Source organism: Lathyrus oleraceus, unplaced genomic scaffold (assembly GCF_024323335.1).
Source record: "Lathyrus oleraceus cultivar Zhongwan6 unplaced genomic scaffold, CAAS_Psat_ZW6_1.0 chrUn0156, whole genome shotgun sequence".
NCBI classification, from domain to species: Eukaryota; Viridiplantae; Streptophyta; class Magnoliopsida; order Fabales; family Fabaceae; genus Lathyrus; species Lathyrus oleraceus.
The window spans coordinates 55,791-76,323 of NW_026112547.1; the positions used below are offsets into that span (position 1 = coordinate 55,791).

The window sequence follows — 20,533 nt, forward strand, 5'->3', positions numbered from 1 at the left end:
TGAAAATGAGTTTAGGGAGGTGGCACATATGCCAATGTGATGATGTGACACTAATAAATTAGAAAACTTAGCATTTGTCATGATATAATTTGCCACTTCAGATTTAATATATTACTAGATAAAGTTCTCTATTTTATATTGATTTTGTAGTCTAGAAAGGGAGTGAGTATGACTGTTGAATGAGTCTCTATCGGTTGGACAATGATTTTGGTATTTAAATATGCTAGGAGTATTTCATTTTACTATCGATTGGACGATTATTGTTTTATCTTTGCAAAGAGTTGAACTGATAACCTCTAATACAGAATAAATAATGCATTTGACGTTTTGAAAATGAGTTTAGGGCGGTGTCACATAGGACAACGGGATGATGTCGGACAAATAAATTAGAAAAGCTAGTATGTGTCGTGATATAATTTGTTGCTTCAGATTTCATAAATTATAAAGATATGTGTCTCGATCAACTATATATGTACAATTTGTATAACAATGCAACATTATATATTGAATGGATAAGTTTTAAAAAAAAAATTATAAGAGTGTCACATCATAATCTTTAATACTCTAACGTGTAAGAGAATGAGTTGTCAAGAAAATAGTATGTAACTCAATTTTAATATCGTTTATTCTTTTTATGATGTTAAAGAAAACAAAATTTTAATTTTAGTCTTTAGATTCCTAAATATTTTTGTTTTTACGAAAATTGAACTTGTGACTTTCAATAGAGAATAAATATTGATTTTTTTGTGTTTGCAAGGAGTTGAACTCGTGACCTCTAAGAGAGAATCACTAATGCATTTGACCTTTTGAAAATCAATTTAGAAAGGTATCACATAGGACAATGGAAAGATGTGGGGCAAATAAATTAGAAAAATTAGCACATGTCGTGATATAAGCCGCTACTTCAGATTTAATATATTACTAGAGAGAGACCCGCGCGATGCACATGGCGAATATGAATTTTGGATGTAGTATTATAAAATGTAGATTTTGATTTTGTTTATTATAAAAAATTTGTAATTGAGACGATACTATAAACATATTAAAAAGAGATAGTAAAAGTTTAATTGAAGATAAATATGTTTGAATCATAGATATGCAAATAAGACATCACAATTGAATTTTAAAACGTAAAATAAGTGTAATGAATTTCAATAATTTTTTTTAATATTTCCTTTCCTTTTTTTCAACATCTCTGAGAATATTTGTTCTTCATTATTTCGTGGACGTAAAACACTTCACATTCAAACTACTCACACTTTATATAACCATTCATGAAGGTCACCATTAAACTCCTAGATAAAATTCTCTATTTTATATTGAATTTGTAGTCAAGAAAGTGGTTGTTAATGGCGTTGAAGTCACTAAATTCTGAGGAGTCGGTCTCAATTTAGATCTAATTGCTCCACATATAGTTCCTCTAATTATATGTTCTAAACGAACGAGAGCCAATCCAAATTGATCTTGTAAGAGATCTGCTACGGAACGAATACGTTTATTTTTCAAATGATTCATATCGTCAAGTGTACCCATTCCAAATTTCATTCGAATCAAATGATCTGCAGCTGTCAATATATCTCGCGGTAACAAAAATGTATTGTTCTCAGGTATATTAATATTTAGCCTTAGGTTCATATTTCGCCGACCAATTCCTCCTAATTCACATCTTTGTTGAAAAAATTTTGTTTGTAATTCCGTACATAAAGATTCAGGAAATATGGGATCTCCGCCTACACAAGCAAATTGTCGATAAATCTCCAAAATGGCATTTTCTTTTGACCCTATTTTTTTTTCCTCCTTTTCATTGAGGAAAGACAAGAAAATTTCGGGAGCGAGTATGACTTGTGAATAGGTATGTATCGGTTGGACGATGATTTTGGTATTTAAATATTCCAAGTGTTGTTATTTTTCACTATTGATTGGACGTTTATTATTTTGTCTTTGCAAGGAGTTGAACCCGTGACCTCTAATAGAGAATAATTAATGCATTTGACCTTTTGAAAATGAGTTAGGTAGGTGCCACATAGGATAATGGGATGACGTGGCACAAATAAGTTGGAAAAGTTGGCATGTGTCCTGATATAATTTGTTGCTTCAGATTTAATATATTATATAGATATATAGATATCGATCTACTATATATGTACAATTTGTTCTAAGATAGGCCCAAAAGTTGTATTTTTATAATTGTTACTACATAATCGATTATCTATTTTTTTGTTTGCGATTTAAGTATTGATAATGTTATCACTTTTATTAAGAGACTAAAAATTGTTTTCATTTTCATAGGACTTAAATAAGTTCTTAAATTTTTTTTATCGACTTTCAATAGAGAATAAATATTTCATTTCTTTTGTCTTTGCAAGAAGTTGAACTCGTGACCTCTACCGGATAATAACTAATATATTTAACCTTTTGAAAATAAGTTTAGGGAGGTGCCACATATGATAATGGGATGATGTGGCACAAATAAATTAGAAAAGTTAGCATGTGTCAGGACATAATTTGCCGGTTCAGATTTAATATATTTATTCTCTATTTAGATTTAAGTATTGATAATGTTATCACTTTAATTAAAAGACTAAAAACGGTTTTCATTTTCATACGAATTAAATTAATTTTAAAATTAATTTTATCGACTTCCAATAGAAAATAAATATTGTAATTTTTTTTGTCTTTGCGAGGAGTAGAACTCGTAACCTCTATTGGAGAATAACTAATGTATTTGATCTTTTGAAAATGAGTTTAGGGAGGTGGCACATATGCTAATGTGATGATGTGACACTAATAAATTAGAAAACTTAGCATTTGTCATGATATAATTTGCCACTTCAGATTTAATATATTACTAGATAAAGTTCTCTATTTTATATTGATTTTGTAGTCTAGAAAGGGAGTGAGTATGACTGTTGAATGAGTCTCTATCGGTTGGACAATGATTTTGGTATTTAAATATGCTAGGAGTATTTCATTTTACTATCGATTGGACGATTATTGTTTTATCTTTGCAAAGAGTTGAACTGATAACCTCTAATACAGAATAAATAATGCATTTGACGTTTTGAAAATGAGTTTAGGGCGGTGTCACATAGGACAACGGGATGATGTCGGACAAATAAATTAGAAAAGCTAGTATGTGTCGTGATATAATTTGTTGCTTCAGATTTCATAAATTATAAAGATATGTGTCTCGATCAACTATATATGTACAATTTGTATAACAATGCAACATTATATATTGAATGGATAAGTTTTAAAAAAAAATCATAAGAGTGTCACATCATAATCTTTAATACTCTAACGTGTAAGAGAATGAGTTGTCAAGAAAATAGTATGTAACTCAATTTTAATATCGTTTATTCTTTTTATGATGTTAAAGAAAACAAAATTTTAATTTTAGTCTTTAGATTCCTAAATATTTTTGTTTTTACGAAAATTGAACTTGTGACTTTCAATAGAGAATAAATATTGATTTTTTTGTGTTTGCAAGGAGTTGAACTCGTGACCTCTAAGAGAGAATCACTAATGCATTTGACCTTTTGAAAATCAATTTAGAAAGGTATCACATAGGACAATGGAAAGATGTGGGGCAAATAAATTAGAAAAATTAGCACATGTCGTGATATAAGCCGCTACTTCAGATTTAATATATTACTAGAGAGAGACCCGCGCGATGCACATGGCGAATATGAATTTTGGATGTAGTATTATAAAATGTAGATTTTGATTTTGTTTATTATAAAAAAATTGTAATTGAGACGATACTATAAACATATTAAAAAGAGATAGTAAAAGTTTAATTGAAGATAAATATGTTTGAATCATAGATATGCAAATAAGACATCACAATTGAATTTTAAAACGTAAAATAAGTGTAATGAATTTCAATAATTTTTTTTAATATTTCCTTTCCTTTTTTTCAACATCTCTGAGAATATTTGTTCTTCATTATTTCGTGGACGTAAAACACTTCACATTCAAACTACTCACACTTTATATAACCATTCATGAAGGTCACCATTAAACTCCTAGATAAAATTCTCTATTTTATATTGAATTTGTAGTCAAGAAAGTGGTTGTTAATGGCGTTGAAGTCACTAAATTCTGAGGAGTCGGTCTCAATTTAGATCTAATTGCTCCACATATAGTTCCTCTAATTATATGTTCTAAACGAACGAGAGCCAATCCAAATTGATCTTGTAAGAGATCTGCTACGGAACGAATACGTTTATTTTTCAAATGATTCATATCGTCAAGTGTACCCATTCCAAATTTCATTCGAATCAAATGATCTGCAGCTGTCAATATATCTCGCGGTAACAAAAATGTATTGTTCTCAGGTATATTAATATTTAGCCTTAGGTTCATATTTCGCCGACCAATTCCTCCTAATTCACATCTTTGTTGAAAAAATTTTGTTTGTAATTCCGTACATAAAGATTCAGGAAATATGGGATCTCCGCCTACACAAGCAAATTGTCGATAAATCTCCAAAATGGCATTTTCTTTTGACCCTATTTTTTTTTCCTCCTTTTCATTGAGGAAAGACAAGAAAATTTCGGGAGCGAGTATGACTTGTGAATAGGTATGTATCGGTTGGACGATGATTTTGGTATTTAAATATTCCAAGTGTTGTTATTTTTCACTATTGATTGGACGTTTATTATTTTGTCTTTGCAAGGAGTTGAACCCGTGACCTCTAATAGAGAATAATTAATGCATTTGACCTTTTGAAAATGAGTTAGGTAGGTGCCACATAGGATAATGGGATGACGTGGCACAAATAAATTGGAAAAGTTGGCATGTGTCCTGATATAATTTGTTGCTTCAGATTTAATATATTATATAGATATATAGATATCGATCTACTATATATGTACAATTTGTTCTAAGATAGGCCCAAAAGTTGTATTTTTATAATTGTTACTACATAATCGATTATCTATTTTTTTGTTTGCGATTTAAGTATTGATAATGTTATCACTTTTATTAAGAGACTAAAAATTGTTTTCATTTTCATAGGACTTAAATAAGTTCTTAAATTTTTTTTATCGACTTTCAATAGAGAATAAATATTGCATTTCTTTTGTCTTTGCAAGAAGTTGAACTCGTGACCTCTACCGGATAATAACTAATATATTTAACCTTTTGAAAATAAGTTTAGGGAGGTGCCACATATGATAATGGGATGATGTGGCACAAATAAATTAGAAAAGTTAGCATGTGTCAGGACATAATTTGCCGGTTCAGATTTAATATATTTATTCTCTATTTAGATTTAAGTATTGATAATGTTATCACTTTAATTAAAAGACTAAAAACGGTTTTCATTTTCATACGAATTAAATTAATTTTAAAATTAATTTTATCGACTTCCAATAGAAAATAAATATTGTAATTTTTTTTGTCTTTGCGAGGAGTAGAACTCGTAACCTCTATTGGAGAATAACTAATGTATTTGATCTTTTGAAAATGAGTTTAGGGAGGTGGCACATATGCTAATGTGATGATGTGACACTAATAAATTAGAAAACTTAGCATTTGTCATGATATAATTTGCCACTTCAGATTTAATATATTACTAGATAAAGTTCTCTATTTTATATTGATTTTGTAGTCTAGAAAGGGAGTGAGTATGACTGTTGAATGAGTCTCTATCGGTTGGACAATGATTTTGGTATTTAAATATGCTAGGAGTATTTCATTTTACTATCGATTGGACGATTATTGTTTTATCTTTGCAAAGAGTTGAACTGATAACCTCTAATACAGAATAAATAATGCATTTGACGTTTTGAAAATGAGTTTAGGGCGGTGTCACATAGGACAACGGGATGATGTCGGACAAATAAATTAGAAAAGCTAGTATGTGTCGTGATATAATTTGTTGCTTCAGATTTCATAAATTATAAAGATATGTGTCTCGATCAACTATATATGTACAATTTGTATAACAATGCAACATTATATATTGAATGGATAAGTTTTAAAAAAAAAATTATAAGAGTGTCACATCATAATCTTTAATACTCTAACGTGTAAGAGAATGAGTTGTCAAGAAAATAGTATGTAACTCAATTTTAATATCGTTTATTCTTTTTATGATGTTAAAGAAAACAAAATTTTAATTTTAGTCTTTAGATTCCTAAATATTTTTGTTTTTACGAAAATTGAACTTGTGACTTTCAATAGAGAATAAATATTGATTTTTTTGTGTTTGCAAGGAGTTGAACTCGTGACCTCTAAGAGAGAATCACTAATGCATTTGACCTTTTGAAAATCAATTTAGAAAGGTATCACATAGGACAATGGAAAGATGTGGGACAAATAAATTAGAAAAATTAGCACATGTCGTGATATAAGCCGCTACTTCAGATTTAATATATTACTAGAGAGAGACCCGCGCGATGCACATGGCGAATATGAATTTTGGATGTAGTATTATAAAATGTAGATTTTGATTTTGTTTATTATAAAAAATTTGTAATTGAGACGATACTATAAACATATTAAAAAGAGATAGTAAAAGTTTAATTGAAGATAAATATGTTTGAATCATAGATATGCAAATAAGACATCACAATTGAATTTTAAAACGTAAAATAAGTGTAATGAATTTCAATAATTTTTTTTAATATTTCCTTTCCTTTTTTTCAACATCTCTGAGAATATTTGTTCTTCATTATTTCGTGGACGTAAAACACTTCACATTCAAACTACTCACACTTTATATAACCATTCATGAAGGTCACCATTAAACTCCTAGATAAAATTCTCTATTTTATATTGAATTTGTAGTCAAGAAAGTGGTTGTTAATGGCGTTGAAGTCACTAAATTCTGAGGAGTCGGTCTCAATTTAGATCTAATTGCTCCACATATAGTTCCTCTAATTATATGTTCTAAACGAACGAGAGCCAATCCAAATTGATCTTGTAAGAGATCTGCTACGGAACGAATACGTTTATTTTTCAAATGATTCATATCGTCAAGTGTACCCATTCCAAATTTCATTCGAATCAAATGATCTGCAGCTGTCAATATATCTCGCGGTAACAAAAATGTATTGTTCTCAGGTATATTAATATTTAGCCTTAGGTTCATATTTCGCCGACCAATTCCTCCTAATTCACATCTTTGTTGAAAAAATTTTGTTTGTAATTCCGTACATAAAGATTCAGGAAATATGGGATCTCCGCCTACACAAGCAAATTGTCGATAAATCTCCAAAATGGCATTTTCTTTTGACCCTATTTTTTTTTCCTCCTTTTCATTGAGGAAAGACAAGAAAATTTCGGGAGCGAGTATGACTTGTGAATAGGTATGTATCGGTTGGACGATGATTTTGGTATTTAAATATTCCAAGTGTTGTTATTTTTCACTATTGATTGGACGTTTATTATTTTGTCTTTGCAAGGAGTTGAACCCGTGACCTCTAATAGAGAATAATTAATGCATTTGACCTTTTGAAAATGAGTTAGGTAGGTGCCACATAGGATAATGGGATGACGTGGCACAAATAAATTGGAAAAGTTGGCATGTGTCCTGATATAATTTGTTGCTTCAGATTTAATATATTATATAGATATATAGATATCGATCTACTATATATGTACAATTTGTTCTAAGATAGGCCCAAAAGTTGTATTTTTATAATTGTTACTACATAATCGATTATCTATTTTTTTGTTTGCGATTTAAGTATTGATAATGTTATCACTTTTATTAAGAGACTAAAAATTGTTTTCATTTTCATAGGACTTAAATAAGTTCTTAAATTTTTTTTATCGACTTTCAATAGAGAATAAATATTGCATTTCTTTTGTCTTTGCAAGAAGTTGAACTCGTGACCTCTACCGGATAATAACTAATATATTTAACCTTTTGAAAATAAGTTTAGGGAGGTGCCACATATGATAATGGGATGATGTGGCACAAATAAATTAGAAAAGTTAGCATGTGTCAGGACATAATTTGCCGGTTCAGATTTAATATATTTATTCTCTATTTAGATTTAAGTATTGATAATGTTATCACTTTAATTAAAAGACTAAAAACGGTTTTCATTTTCATACGAATTAAATTAATTTTAAAATTAATTTTATCGACTTCCAATAGAAAATAAATATTGTAATTTTTTTTGTCTTTGCGAGGAGTAGAACTCGTAACCTCTATTGGAGAATAACTAATGTATTTGATCTTTTGAAAATGAGTTTAGGGAGGTGGCACATATGCTAATGTGATGATGTGACACTAATAAATTAGAAAACTTAGCATTTGTCATGATATAATTTGCCACTTCAGATTTAATATATTACTAGATAAAGTTCTCTATTTTATATTGATTTTGTAGTCTAGAAAGGGAGTGAGTATGACTGTTGAATGAGTCTCTATCGGTTGGACAATGATTTTGGTATTTAAATATGCTAGGAGTATTTCATTTTACTATCGATTGGACGATTATTGTTTTATCTTTGCAAAGAGTTGAACTGATAACCTCTAATACAGAATAAATAATGCATTTGACGTTTTGAAAATGAGTTTAGGGCGGTGTCACATAGGACAACGGGATGATGTCGGACAAATAAATTAGAAAAGCTAGTATGTGTCGTGATATAATTTGTTGCTTCAGATTTCATAAATTATAAAGATATGTGTCTCGATCAACTATATATGTACAATTTGTATAACAATGCAACATTATATATTGAATGGATAAGTTTTAAAAAAAAAATCATAAGAGTGTCACATCATAATCTTTAATACTCTAACGTGTAAGAGAATGAGTTGTCAAGAAAATAGTATGTAACTCAATTTTAATATCGTTTATTCTTTTTATGATGTTAAAGAAAACAAAATTTTAATTTTAGTCTTTAGATTCCTAAATATTTTTGTTTTTACGAAAATTGAACTTGTGACTTTCAATAGAGAATAAATATTGATTTTTTTGTGTTTGCAAGGAGTTGAACTCGTGACCTCTAAGAGAGAATCACTAATGCATTTGACCTTTTGAAAATCAATTTAGAAAGGTATCACATAGGACAATGGAAAGATGTGGGACAAATAAATTAGAAAAATTAGCACATGTCGTGATATAAGCCGCTACTTCAGATTTAATATATTACTAGAGAGAGACCCGCGCGATGCACATGGCGAATATGAATTTTGGATGTAGTATTATAAAATGTAGATTTTGATTTTGTTTATTATAAAAAATTTGTAATTGAGACGATACTATAAACATATTAAAAAGAGATAGTAAAAGTTTAATTGAAGATAAATATGTTTGAATCATAGATATGCAAATAAGACATCACAATTGAATTTTAAACGTAAAATAAGTGTAATGAATTTCAATAATTTTTTTTAATATTTCCTTTCCTTTTTTTCAACATCTCTGAGAATATTTGTTCTTCATTATTTCGTGGACGTAAAACACTTCACATTCAAACTACTCACACTTTATATAACCATTCATGAAGGTCACCATTAAACTCCTAGATAAAATTCTCTATTTTATATTGAATTTGTAGTCAAGAAAGTGGTTGTTAATGGCGTTGAAGTCACTAAATTCTGAGGAGTCGGTCTCAATTTAGATCTAATTGCTCCACATATAGTTCCTCTAATTATATGTTCTAAACGAACGAGAGCCAATCCAAATTGATCTTGTAAGAGATCTGCTACGGAACGAATACGTTTATTTTTCAAATGATTCATATCGTCAAGTGTACCCATTCCAAATTTCATTCGAATCAAATGATCTGCAGCTGTCAATATATCTCGCGGTAACAAAAATGTATTGTTCTCAGGTATATTAATATTTAGCCTTAGGTTCATATTTCGCCGACCAATTCCTCCTAATTCACATCTTTGTTGAAAAAATTTTGTTTGTAATTCCGTACATAAAGATTCAGGAAATATGGGATCTCCGCCTACACAAGCAAATTGTCGATAAAACTCCAAAATGGCATTTTCTTTTGACCCTATTTTTTTTTCCTCCTTTTCATTGAGGAAAGACAAGAAAATTTCGGGAGCGAGTATGACTTGTGAATAGGTATGTATCGGTTGGACGATGATTTTGGTATTTAAATATTCCAAGTGTTGTTATTTTTCACTATTGATTGGACGTTTATTATTTTGTCTTTGCAAGGAGTTGAACCCGTGACCTCTAATAGAGAATAATTAATGCATTTGACCTTTTGAAAATGAGTTAGGTAGGTGCCACATAGGATAATGGGATGACGTGGCACAAATAAATTGGAAAAGTTGGCATGTGTCCTGATATAATTTGTTGCTTCAGATTTAATATATTATATAGATATATAGATATCGATCTACTATATATGTACAATTTGTTCTAAGATAGGCCCAAAAGTTGTATTTTTATAATTGTTACTACATAATCGATTATCTATTTTTTTGTTTGCGATTTAAGTATTGATAATGTTATCACTTTTATTAAGAGACTAAAAATTGTTTTCATTTTCATAGGACTTAAATAAGTTCTTAAATTTTTTTTATCGACTTTCAATAGAGAATAAATATTTCATTTCTTTTGTCTTTGCAAGAAGTTGAACTCGTGACCTCTACCGGATAATAACTAATATATTTAACCTTTTGAAAATAAGTTTAGGGAGGTGCCACATATGATAATGGGATGATGTGGCACAAATAAATTAGAAAAGTTAGCATGTGTCAGGACATAATTTGCCGGTTCAGATTTAATATATTTATTCTCTATTTAGATTTAAGTATTGATAATGTTATCACTTTAATTAAAAGACTAAAAACGGTTTTCATTTTCATACGAATTAAATTAATTTTAAAATTAATTTTATCGACTTCCAATAGAAAATAAATATTGTAATTTTTTTTGTCTTTGCGAGGAGTAGAACTCGTAACCTCTATTGGAGAATAACTAATGTATTTGATCTTTTGAAAATGAGTTTAGGGAGGTGGCACATATGCTAATGTGATGATGTGACACTAATAAATTAGAAAACTTAGCATTTGTCATGATATAATTTGCCACTTCAGATTTAATATATTACTAGATAAAGTTCTCTATTTTATATTGATTTTGTAGTCTAGAAAGGGAGTGAGTATGACTGTTGAATGAGTCTCTATCGGTTGGACAATGATTTTGGTATTTAAATATGCTAGGAGTATTTCATTTTACTATCGATTGGACGATTATTGTTTTATCTTTGCAAAGAGTTGAACTGATAACCTCTAATACAGAATAAATAATGCATTTGACGTTTTGAAAATGAGTTTAGGGCGGTGTCACATAGGACAACGGGATGATGTCGGACAAATAAATTAGAAAAGCTAGTATGTGTCGTGATATAATTTGTTGCTTCAGATTTCATAAATTATAAAGATATGTGTCTCGATCAACTATATATGTACAATTTGTATAACAATGCAACATTATATATTGAATGGATAAGTTTTAAAAAAAAAATTATAAGAGTGTCACATCATAATCTTTAATACTCTAACGTGTAAGAGAATGAGTTGTCAAGAAAATAGTATGTAACTCAATTTTAATATCGTTTATTCTTTTTATGATGTTAAAGAAAACAAAATTTTAATTTTAGTCTTTAGATTCCTAAATATTTTTGTTTTTACGAAAATTGAACTTGTGACTTTCAATAGAGAATAAATATTGATTTTTTTGTGTTTGCAAGGAGTTGAACTCGTGACCTCTAAGAGAGAATCACTAATGCATTTGACCTTTTGAAAATCAATTTAGAAAGGTATCACATAGGACAATGGAAAGATGTGGGACAAATAAATTAGAAAAATTAGCACATGTCGTGATATAAGCCGCTACTTCAGATTTAATATATTACTAGAGAGAGACCCGCGCGATGCACATGGCGAATATGAATTTTGGATGTAGTATTATAAAATGTAGATTTTGATTTTGTTTATTATAAAAAATTTGTAATTGAGACGATACTATAAACATATTAAAAAGAGATAGTAAAAGTTTAATTGAAGATAAATATGTTTGAATCATAGATATGCAAATAAGACATCACAATTGAATTTTAAAACGTAAAATAAGTGTAATGAATTTCAATAATTTTTTTAATATTTCCTTTCCTTTTTTTCAACATCTCTGAGAATATTTGTTCTTCATTATTTCGTGGACGTAAAACACTTCACATTCAAACTACTCACACTTTATATAACCATTCATGAAGGTCACCATTAAACTCCTAGATAAAATTCTCTATTTTATATTGAATTTGTAGTCAAGAAAGTGGTTGTTAATGGCGTTGAAGTCACTAAATTCTGAGGAGTCGGTCTCAATTTAGATCTAATTGCTCCACATATAGTTCCTCTAATTATATGTTCTAAACGAACGAGAGCCAATCCAAATTGATCTTGTAAGAGATCTGCTACGGAACGAATACGTTTATTTTTCAAATGATTCATATCGTCAAGTGTACCCATTCCAAATTTCATTCGAATCAAATGATCTGCAGCTGTCAATATATCTCGCGGTAACAAAAATGTATTGTTCTCAGGTATATTAATATTTAGCCTTAGGTTCATATTTCGCCGACCAATTCCTCCTAATTCACATCTTTGTTGAAAAAATTTTGTTTGTAATTCCGTACATAAAGATTCAGGAAATATGGGATCTCCGCCTACACAAGCAAATTGTCGATAAAACTCCAAAATGGCATTTTCTTTTGACCCTATTTTTTTTTCCTCCTTTTCATTGAGGAAAGACAAGAAAATTTCGGGAGCGAGTATGACTTGTGAATAGGTATGTATCGGTTGGACGATGATTTTGGTATTTAAATATTCCAAGTGTTGTTATTTTTCACTATTGATTGGACGTTTATTATTTTGTCTTTGCAAGGAGTTGAACCCGTGACCTCTAATAGAGAATAATTAATGCATTTGACCTTTTGAAAATGAGTTAGGTAGGTGCCACATAGGATAATGGGATGACGTGGCACAAATAAATTGGAAAAGTTGGCATGTGTCCTGATATAATTTGTTGCTTCAGATTTAATATATTATATAGATATATAGATATCGATCTACTATATATGTACAATTTGTTCTAAGATAGGCCCAAAAGTTGTATTTTTATAATTGTTACTACATAATCGATTATCTATTTTTTTGTTTGCGATTTAAGTATTGATAATGTTATCACTTTTATTAAGAGACTAAAAATTGTTTTCATTTTCATAGGACTTAAATAAGTTCTTAAATTTTTTTTATCGACTTTCAATAGAGAATAAATATTGCATTTCTTTTGTCTTTGCAAGAAGTTGAACTCGTGACCTCTACCGGATAATAACTAATATATTTAACCTTTTGAAAATAAGTTTAGGGAGGTGCCACATATGATAATGGGATGATGTGGCACAAATAAATTAGAAAAGTTAGCATGTGTCAGGACATAATTTGCCGGTTCAGATTTAATATATTTATTCTCTATTTAGATTTAAGTATTGATAATGTTATCACTTTAATTAAAAGACTAAAAACGGTTTTCATTTTCATACGAATTAAATTAATTTTAAAATTAATTTTATCGACTTCCAATAGAAAATAAATATTGTAATTTTTTTTGTCTTTGCGAGGAGTAGAACTCGTAACCTCTATTGGAGAATAACTAATGTATTTGATCTTTTGAAAATGAGTTTAGGGAGGTGGCACATATGCCAATGTGATGATGTGACACTAATAAATTAGAAAACTTAGCATTTGTCATGATATAATTTGCCACTTCAGATTTAATATATTACTAGATAAAGTTCTCTATTTTATATTGATTTTGTAGTCTAGAAAGGGAGTGAGTATGACTGTTGAATGAGTCTCTATCGGTTGGACAATGATTTTGGTATTTAAATATGCTAGGAGTATTTCATTTTACTATCGATTGGACGATTATTGTTTTATCTTTGCAAAGAGTTGAACTCATAACCTCTAATAGAGAATAAATAATGCATTTGACGTTTTGAAAATGAGTTTAGGGCGGTGCCACATAGGACAACGGGATGATGTCGGACAAATAAATTAGAAAAGCTAGTATGTGTCGTGATATAATTTGTTGCTTCAGATTTCATTAATTATAAAGATATGTGTCTCGATAAACTATATATGTACAATTTGTATAACAATGCAACATTATATATTGAATGGATAAGTTTTAAAAAAAAATTATAAGAGTGTCACATCATAATCTTTAATATTCTAACATGTAAGAGAATGAGTTGTCAAGAAAATAGTATGTAACTCAATTTTAATATCGTTTATTCTTTTTATGATGTTAAAGAAAACAAAATTTTAATTTTAGTCTTTAGATTCCTAAATATTTTTGTTTTTACGAAAATTGAACTTGTGACTTTCAATAGAGAATAAATATTGATTTTTTTGTGTTTGCAAGGAGTTGAACTCGTGACCTCTAAGAGAGAATCACTAATGCATTTGACCTTTTGAAAATCAATTTAGAAAGGTATCACATAGGACAATGGAAAGATGTGGGACAAATAAATTAGAAAAATTAGCACATGTCGTGATATAAGCCGCTACTTCAGATTTAATATATTACTAGAGAGAGACTCGCGCGATGCACATGGCGAATATGAATTTTGGATGTAGTATTATAAAATGTAGATTTTGATTTTGTTTATTATAAAAAATTTGTAATTGAGACGATACTATAAACATATTAAAAAGAGATAGTAAAAGTTTAAGTGAAGATAAATATGTTTGAATCATAGATATGCAAATAAGACATCACAATTGAATTTTAAAACGTAAAATAAGTGTAATGAATTTCAATAATTTTTTTTAATATTTCCTTTCCTTTTTTTCAACATCTCTGAGAATATTTGTTCTTCATTATTTCGTGGACGTAAAACACTTCACATTCAAACTACTCACACTTTATATAACCATTCATGAAGGTCACCATTAAACTCCTAGATAAAATTCTCTATTTTATATTGAATTTGTAGTCAAGAAAGGGAGCGAGTATGACTTGTGAATAGGTATGTATCGGTTGGACGATGATTTTGGTATTTAAATATTCCAAGTGTTGTTATTTTTCACTATTGATTGGACGTTTATTATTTTGTCTTTGCAAGGAGTTGAACCCGTGACCTCTAATAGAGAATAATTAATGCATTTGACCTTTTGAAAATGAGTTAGGGAGGTGCCACATAGGATAATGGGATGACGTGGCACAAATAAATTGGAAAAGTTGGCATGTGTCCTGATATAATTTGTTGCTTCAGATTTAATATATTATATAGATATATAGATATCGATCTACTATATATGTACAATTTGTTCTAAGAGAGGCCCAAAAGTTGTATTTTTATAATTGTTACTACATAATCGATTATCTATTTTTTTGTTTGCGATTTAAGTATTGATAATGTTATCACTTTTATTAAGAGACTAAAAATTGTTTTCATTTTCATAGGACTTAAATAAGTTCTTAAATTTTTTTTATCGACTTTCAATAGAGAATAAATATTGCATTTCTTTTGTCTTTGCAAGAAGTTGAACTCGTGACCTCTACCGGACAATAACTAATATATTTAACCTTTTGAAAATAAGTTTAGGGAGGTGCCACATATGATAATGGGATGATGTGGCACAAATAAATTAGAAAAGTTAGCATGTGTCAGGACATAATTTGCCGGTTCAGATTTAATATATTTATTCTCTATTTAGATTTAAGTATTGATAATGTTATCACTTTAATTAAAAGACTAAAAATGGTTTTCATTTTCATACGAATTAAATTAATTTTAAAATTAATTTTATCGACTTCCAATAGAAAATAAATATTGTAATTTTTTTTGTCTTTGCGAGGAGTAGAACTCGTAACCTCTATTGGAGAATAACTAATGTATTTGATCTTTTGAAAATGAGTTTAGGGAGGTGGCACATATGCCAATGTGATGATGTGACACTAATAAATTAGAAAACTTAGCATTTGTCATGATATAATTTGCCACTTCAGATTTAATATATTACTAGATAAAGTTCTCTATTTTATATTGATTTTGTAGTCTAGAAAGGGAGTGAGTATGACTGTTGAATGAGTCTCTATCGGTTGGACAATGATTTTGGTATTTAAATATGCTAGGAGTATTTCATTTTTACTATCGATTGGACGATTATTGTTTTATCTTTGCAAAGAGTTGAACTCATAACCTCTAATAGAGAATAAATAATGCATTTGACGTTTTGAAAATGAGTTTAGGGCGGTGCCACATAGGACAACGGGATGATGTCGGACAAATAAATTAGAAAAGCTAGTATGTGTCGTGATATAATTTGTTGCTTCAGATTTCATAAATTATATAGATATGTGTCTCGATCAACTATATATGTACAATTTGTATAACAATGCAACATTATATATTGAATGGATAAGTTTTAAAAAAAATTTATAAGAGTGTCACATCATAATCTTTAATATTCTAACATGTAAGAGAATGAGTTGTCAAGAAAATAGTATGTAACTCAATTTTAATATCGTTTATTCTTTTTATGATGTTAAAGAAAACAAAATTTTAATTTTAGTCTTTAGATTCCTAAATATTTTTGTTTTTACGAAAATTGAACTTGTGACTTTCAATAGAGAATAAATATTGATTTTTTTGTGTTTGCAAGGAGTTGAACTCGTGACCTCTAAGAGAGAATCACTAATGCATTTGACCTTTTGAAAATCAATTTAGAAAGGTATCACATAGGACAATGGAAAGATGTGGGACAAATAAATTAGAAAAATTAGCACATGTCGTGATATAAGCCGCTACTTCAGATTTAATATATTACTAGAGAGAGACTCGCGCGATGCACATGGCGAATATGAATTTTGGATGTAGTATTATAAAATGTAGATTTTGATTTTGTTTATTATAAAAAATTGTAATTGAGACGATACTATAAACATATTAAAAAGAGATAGTAAAAGTTTAAGTGAAGATAAATATGTTTGAATCATAGATATGCAAATAAGACATCACAATTGAATTTTAAAACGTAAAATAAGTGTAATGAATTTCAATAATTTTTTTTAATATTTCCTTTCCTTTTTTTCAACATCTCTGAGAATATTTGTTCTTCATTATTTCGTGGACGTAAAACACTTCACATTCAAACTACTCACACTTTATATAACCATTCATGAAGGTCACCATTAAACTCCTAGATAAAATTCTCTATTTTATATTGAATTTGTAGTCAAGAAAGGGAGCGAGTATGACTTGTGAATGAGTATGTATCGGTTGGACGATGATTTTGGTATTTAAATATTCCAAGTGTTGTTATTTTTCACTATTGATTGGACGTTTATTATTTTGTCTTTGCAAGGAGTTGAACTCGTGACCTCTAATAGAGAATAATTAATGCATTTGACCTTTTGAAAATGAGTTAGGGAGGTGCCACATAGGATAATGGGATGACGTGGCACAAATAAATTGGAAAAGTTGGCATGTGTCCTGATATAATTTGTTGCTTCAGATTTAATATATTATATAGATATATAGATATCGATCTACTATATATGTACAATTTGTTCTAAGAGAGGCCCAAAAGTTGTATTTTTATAATTGTTACTACATAATCGATTATCTATTTTTTTGTTTGCGATTTAAGTATTGATAATGTTATCACTTTTATTAAGAGACTAAAAATTGTTTTCATTTTCATAGGACTTAAATAAGTTCTTAAATTTTTTTTATCGACTTTCAATAGAGAATAAATATTGCATTTCTTTTGTCTTTGCAAGAAGTTGAACTCGTGACCTCTACCGGACAATAACTAATATATTTAACCTTTTGAAAATAAGTTTAGGGAGGTGCCACATATGATAATGGGATGATGTGGCACAAATAAATTAGAAAAGTTAGCATGTGTCAGGACATAATTTGCCGGTTCAGATTTAATATATTTATTCTCTATTTAGATTTAAGTATTGATAATGTTATCACTTTAATTAAAAGACTAAAAATGGTTTTCATTTTCATACGAATTAAATTAATTTTAAAATTAATTTTATCGACTTCCAATAGAAAATAAATATTGTAATTTTTTTTGTCTTTGCGAGGAGTAGAACTCGTAACCTCTATTGGAGAATAACTAATGTATTTGATCTTTTGAAAATGAGTTTAGGGAGGTGGCACATATGCCAATGTGATGATGTGACACTAATAAATTAGAAAACTTAGCATTTGTCATGATATAATTTGCCACTTCAGATTTAATATATTACTAGATAAAGTTCTCTATTTTATATTGATTTTGTAGTCAAGAAAGGGAGTGAGTATGACTGTTGAATGAGTCTCTATCGGTTGGACAATGATTTTGGTATTTAAATATGCTAGGAGTATTTCATTTTTACTATCGATTGGACGATTATTGTTTTATCTTTGCAAAGAGTTGAACTCATAACCTCTAATAGAGAATAAATAATGCATTTGACGTTTTGAAAATGAGTTTAGGGCGGTGCCACATAGGACAACGGGATGATGTCGGACAAATAAATTAGAAAAGCTAGTATGTGTCGTGATATAATTTGTTGCTTCAGATTTCATAAATTATATAGATATGTGTCTCGATCAACTATATATGTACAATTTGTATAACAATGCAACATTATATATTGAATGGATAAGTTTTAAAAAAAATTTATAAGAGTGTCACATCATAATCTTTAATATTCTAACATGTAAGAGAATGAGTTGTCAAGAAAATAGTATGTAACTCAATTTTAATATCGTTTATTCTTTTTATGATGTTAAAGAAAACAAAATTTTAATTTTAGTCTTTAGATTCCTAAATATTTTTGTTTTTACGAAAATTGAACTTGTGACTTTCAATAGAGAATAAATATTGATTTTTTTGTGTTTGCAAGGAGTTGAACTCGTGACCTCTAAGAGAGAATCACTAATGCATTTGACCTTTTGAAAATCAATTTAGAAAGGTATCACATAGGACAATGGAAAGATGTGGGACAAATAAATTAGAAAAATTAGCACATGTCGTGATATAAGCCGCTACTTCAGATTTAATATATTACTAGAGAGAGACTCGCGCGATGCACATGGCGAATATGAATTTTGGATGTAGTATTATAAAATGTAGATTTTGATTTTGTTTATTATAAAAAATTTGTAATTGAGACGATACTATAAACATATTAAAAAGAGATAGTAAAAGTTTAAGTGAAGATAAATATGTTTGAATCATAGATATGCAAATAAGACATCACAATTGAATTTTAAAACGTAAAATAAGTGTAATGAATTTCAATAATTTTTTTTAATATTTCCTTTCCTTTTTTTCAACATCTCTGAGAATATTTGTTCTTCATTATTTCGTGGACGTAAAACACTTCACATTCAAACTACTCACACTTTATATAACCATTCATGAAGGTCACCATTAAACTCCTAGATAAAATTCTCTATTTTATATTGAATTTGTAGTCAAGAAAGGGAGCGAGTATGACTTGTGAATGAGTATGTATCGGTTGGACGATGATTTTGGTATTTAAATATTCCAAGTGTTGTTATTTTTCACTATTGATTGGACGTTTATTATTTTGTCTTTGCAAGGAGTTGAACTCGTGACCTCTAATAGAGAATAATTAATGCATTTGACCTTTTGAAAATGAGTTAGGGAGGTGCCACATAGGATAATGGGATGACGTGGCACAAATAAATTGGAAAAGTTGGCATGTGTCCTGATATAATTTGTTGCTTCAGATTTAATATATTATATAGATATATAGATATCGATCTACTATATATGTACAATTTGTTCTAAGAGAGGCCCAAAAGTTGTATTTTTATAATTGTTACTACATAATCGATTATCTATTTTTTTGTTTGCGATTTAAGTATTGATAATGTTATCACTTTTATTAAGAGACTAAAAATTGTTTTCATTTTCATAGGACTTAAATAAGTTCTTAAATTTTTTTTATCGACTTTCAATAGAGAATAAATATTGCATTTCTTTTGTCTTTGCAAGAAGTTGAACTCGTGACCTCTACCGGACAATAACTAATATATTTAACCTTTTGAAAATAAGTTTAGGGAGGTGCCACATATGATAATGGGATGATGTGGCACAAATAAATTAGAAAAGTTAGCATGTGTCAGGACATAATTTGCCGGTTCAGATTTAATATATTTATTCTCTATTTAGATTTAAGTATTGATAATGTTATCACTTTAATTAAAAGACTAAAAATGGTTTTCATTTTCATACGAATTAAATTAATTTTAAAATTAATTTTATCGACTTCCAATAGAAAATAAATATTGTAATTTTTTTTGTCTTTGCGAGGAGTAGAACTCGTAACCTCTATTGGAGAATAACTAATGTATTTGATCTTTTGAAAATGAGTTTAGGGAGGTGGCACATATGCCAATGTGATGATGTGACACTAATAAATTAGAAAACTTAGCATTTGTCATGATATAATTTGCCACTTCAGATTTAATATATTACTAGATAAAATTCTCT

At 28.8% G+C, this 20,533-nt stretch overlaps 5 protein-coding genes across 5 annotated transcripts; all 5 read right to left on the bottom strand.

Annotated features, from left to right (window-relative positions):
• Positions 1 to 1,314: 1,314 nt before the first annotated feature.
• LOC127112554 (DNA-directed RNA polymerase subunit beta-like) lies at positions 1,315 to 4,021 on the bottom strand. The gene is made up of 2 exons (XM_051046374.1): positions 3,991 to 4,021; positions 1,315 to 1,841 (listed from the first exon to the last, which is right to left on the bottom strand). Exons 1-2 carry the CDS (start codon positions 4,019 to 4,021, stop codon positions 1,315 to 1,317), a joined length of 558 nt encoding a protein of 185 aa, XP_050902331.1.
• A 26-nt stretch (positions 4,022 to 4,047) lies between these two features.
• Positions 4,048 to 6,755, bottom strand: LOC127112555 (DNA-directed RNA polymerase subunit beta-like). The gene is made up of 2 exons (XM_051046375.1): positions 6,725 to 6,755; positions 4,048 to 4,574 (listed from the first exon to the last, which is right to left on the bottom strand). Exons 1-2 carry the CDS (start codon positions 6,753 to 6,755, stop codon positions 4,048 to 4,050), a joined length of 558 nt encoding a protein of 185 aa, XP_050902332.1.
• Positions 6,756 to 6,781: 26 nt separating this feature from the next.
• On the bottom strand, positions 6,782 to 9,488 carry LOC127112556 (DNA-directed RNA polymerase subunit beta-like). Its single transcript, XM_051046376.1, has 2 exons — positions 9,458 to 9,488; positions 6,782 to 7,308 (listed from the first exon to the last, which is right to left on the bottom strand). The coding sequence occupies exons 1-2, from the start codon at positions 9,486 to 9,488 to the stop codon at positions 6,782 to 6,784; spliced, it is 558 nt and encodes a 185-aa protein (XP_050902333.1).
• Positions 9,489 to 9,514: 26 nt separating this feature from the next.
• LOC127112557 (DNA-directed RNA polymerase subunit beta-like) lies at positions 9,515 to 12,221 on the bottom strand. Its single transcript, XM_051046377.1, has 2 exons — positions 12,191 to 12,221; positions 9,515 to 10,041 (listed from the first exon to the last, which is right to left on the bottom strand). The coding sequence occupies exons 1-2, from the start codon at positions 12,219 to 12,221 to the stop codon at positions 9,515 to 9,517; spliced, it is 558 nt and encodes a 185-aa protein (XP_050902334.1).
• A 26-nt stretch (positions 12,222 to 12,247) lies between these two features.
• Positions 12,248 to 12,774, bottom strand: LOC127112558 (DNA-directed RNA polymerase subunit beta-like; the record flags this gene model as incomplete). Its single annotated transcript, XM_051046378.1, has 1 exon — positions 12,248 to 12,774. A coding segment is annotated over one exon (527 nt), but the record flags the coding sequence as incomplete, so codon positions are not given.
• Between the last annotated feature and the right edge of the window lie 7,759 nt (positions 12,775 to 20,533).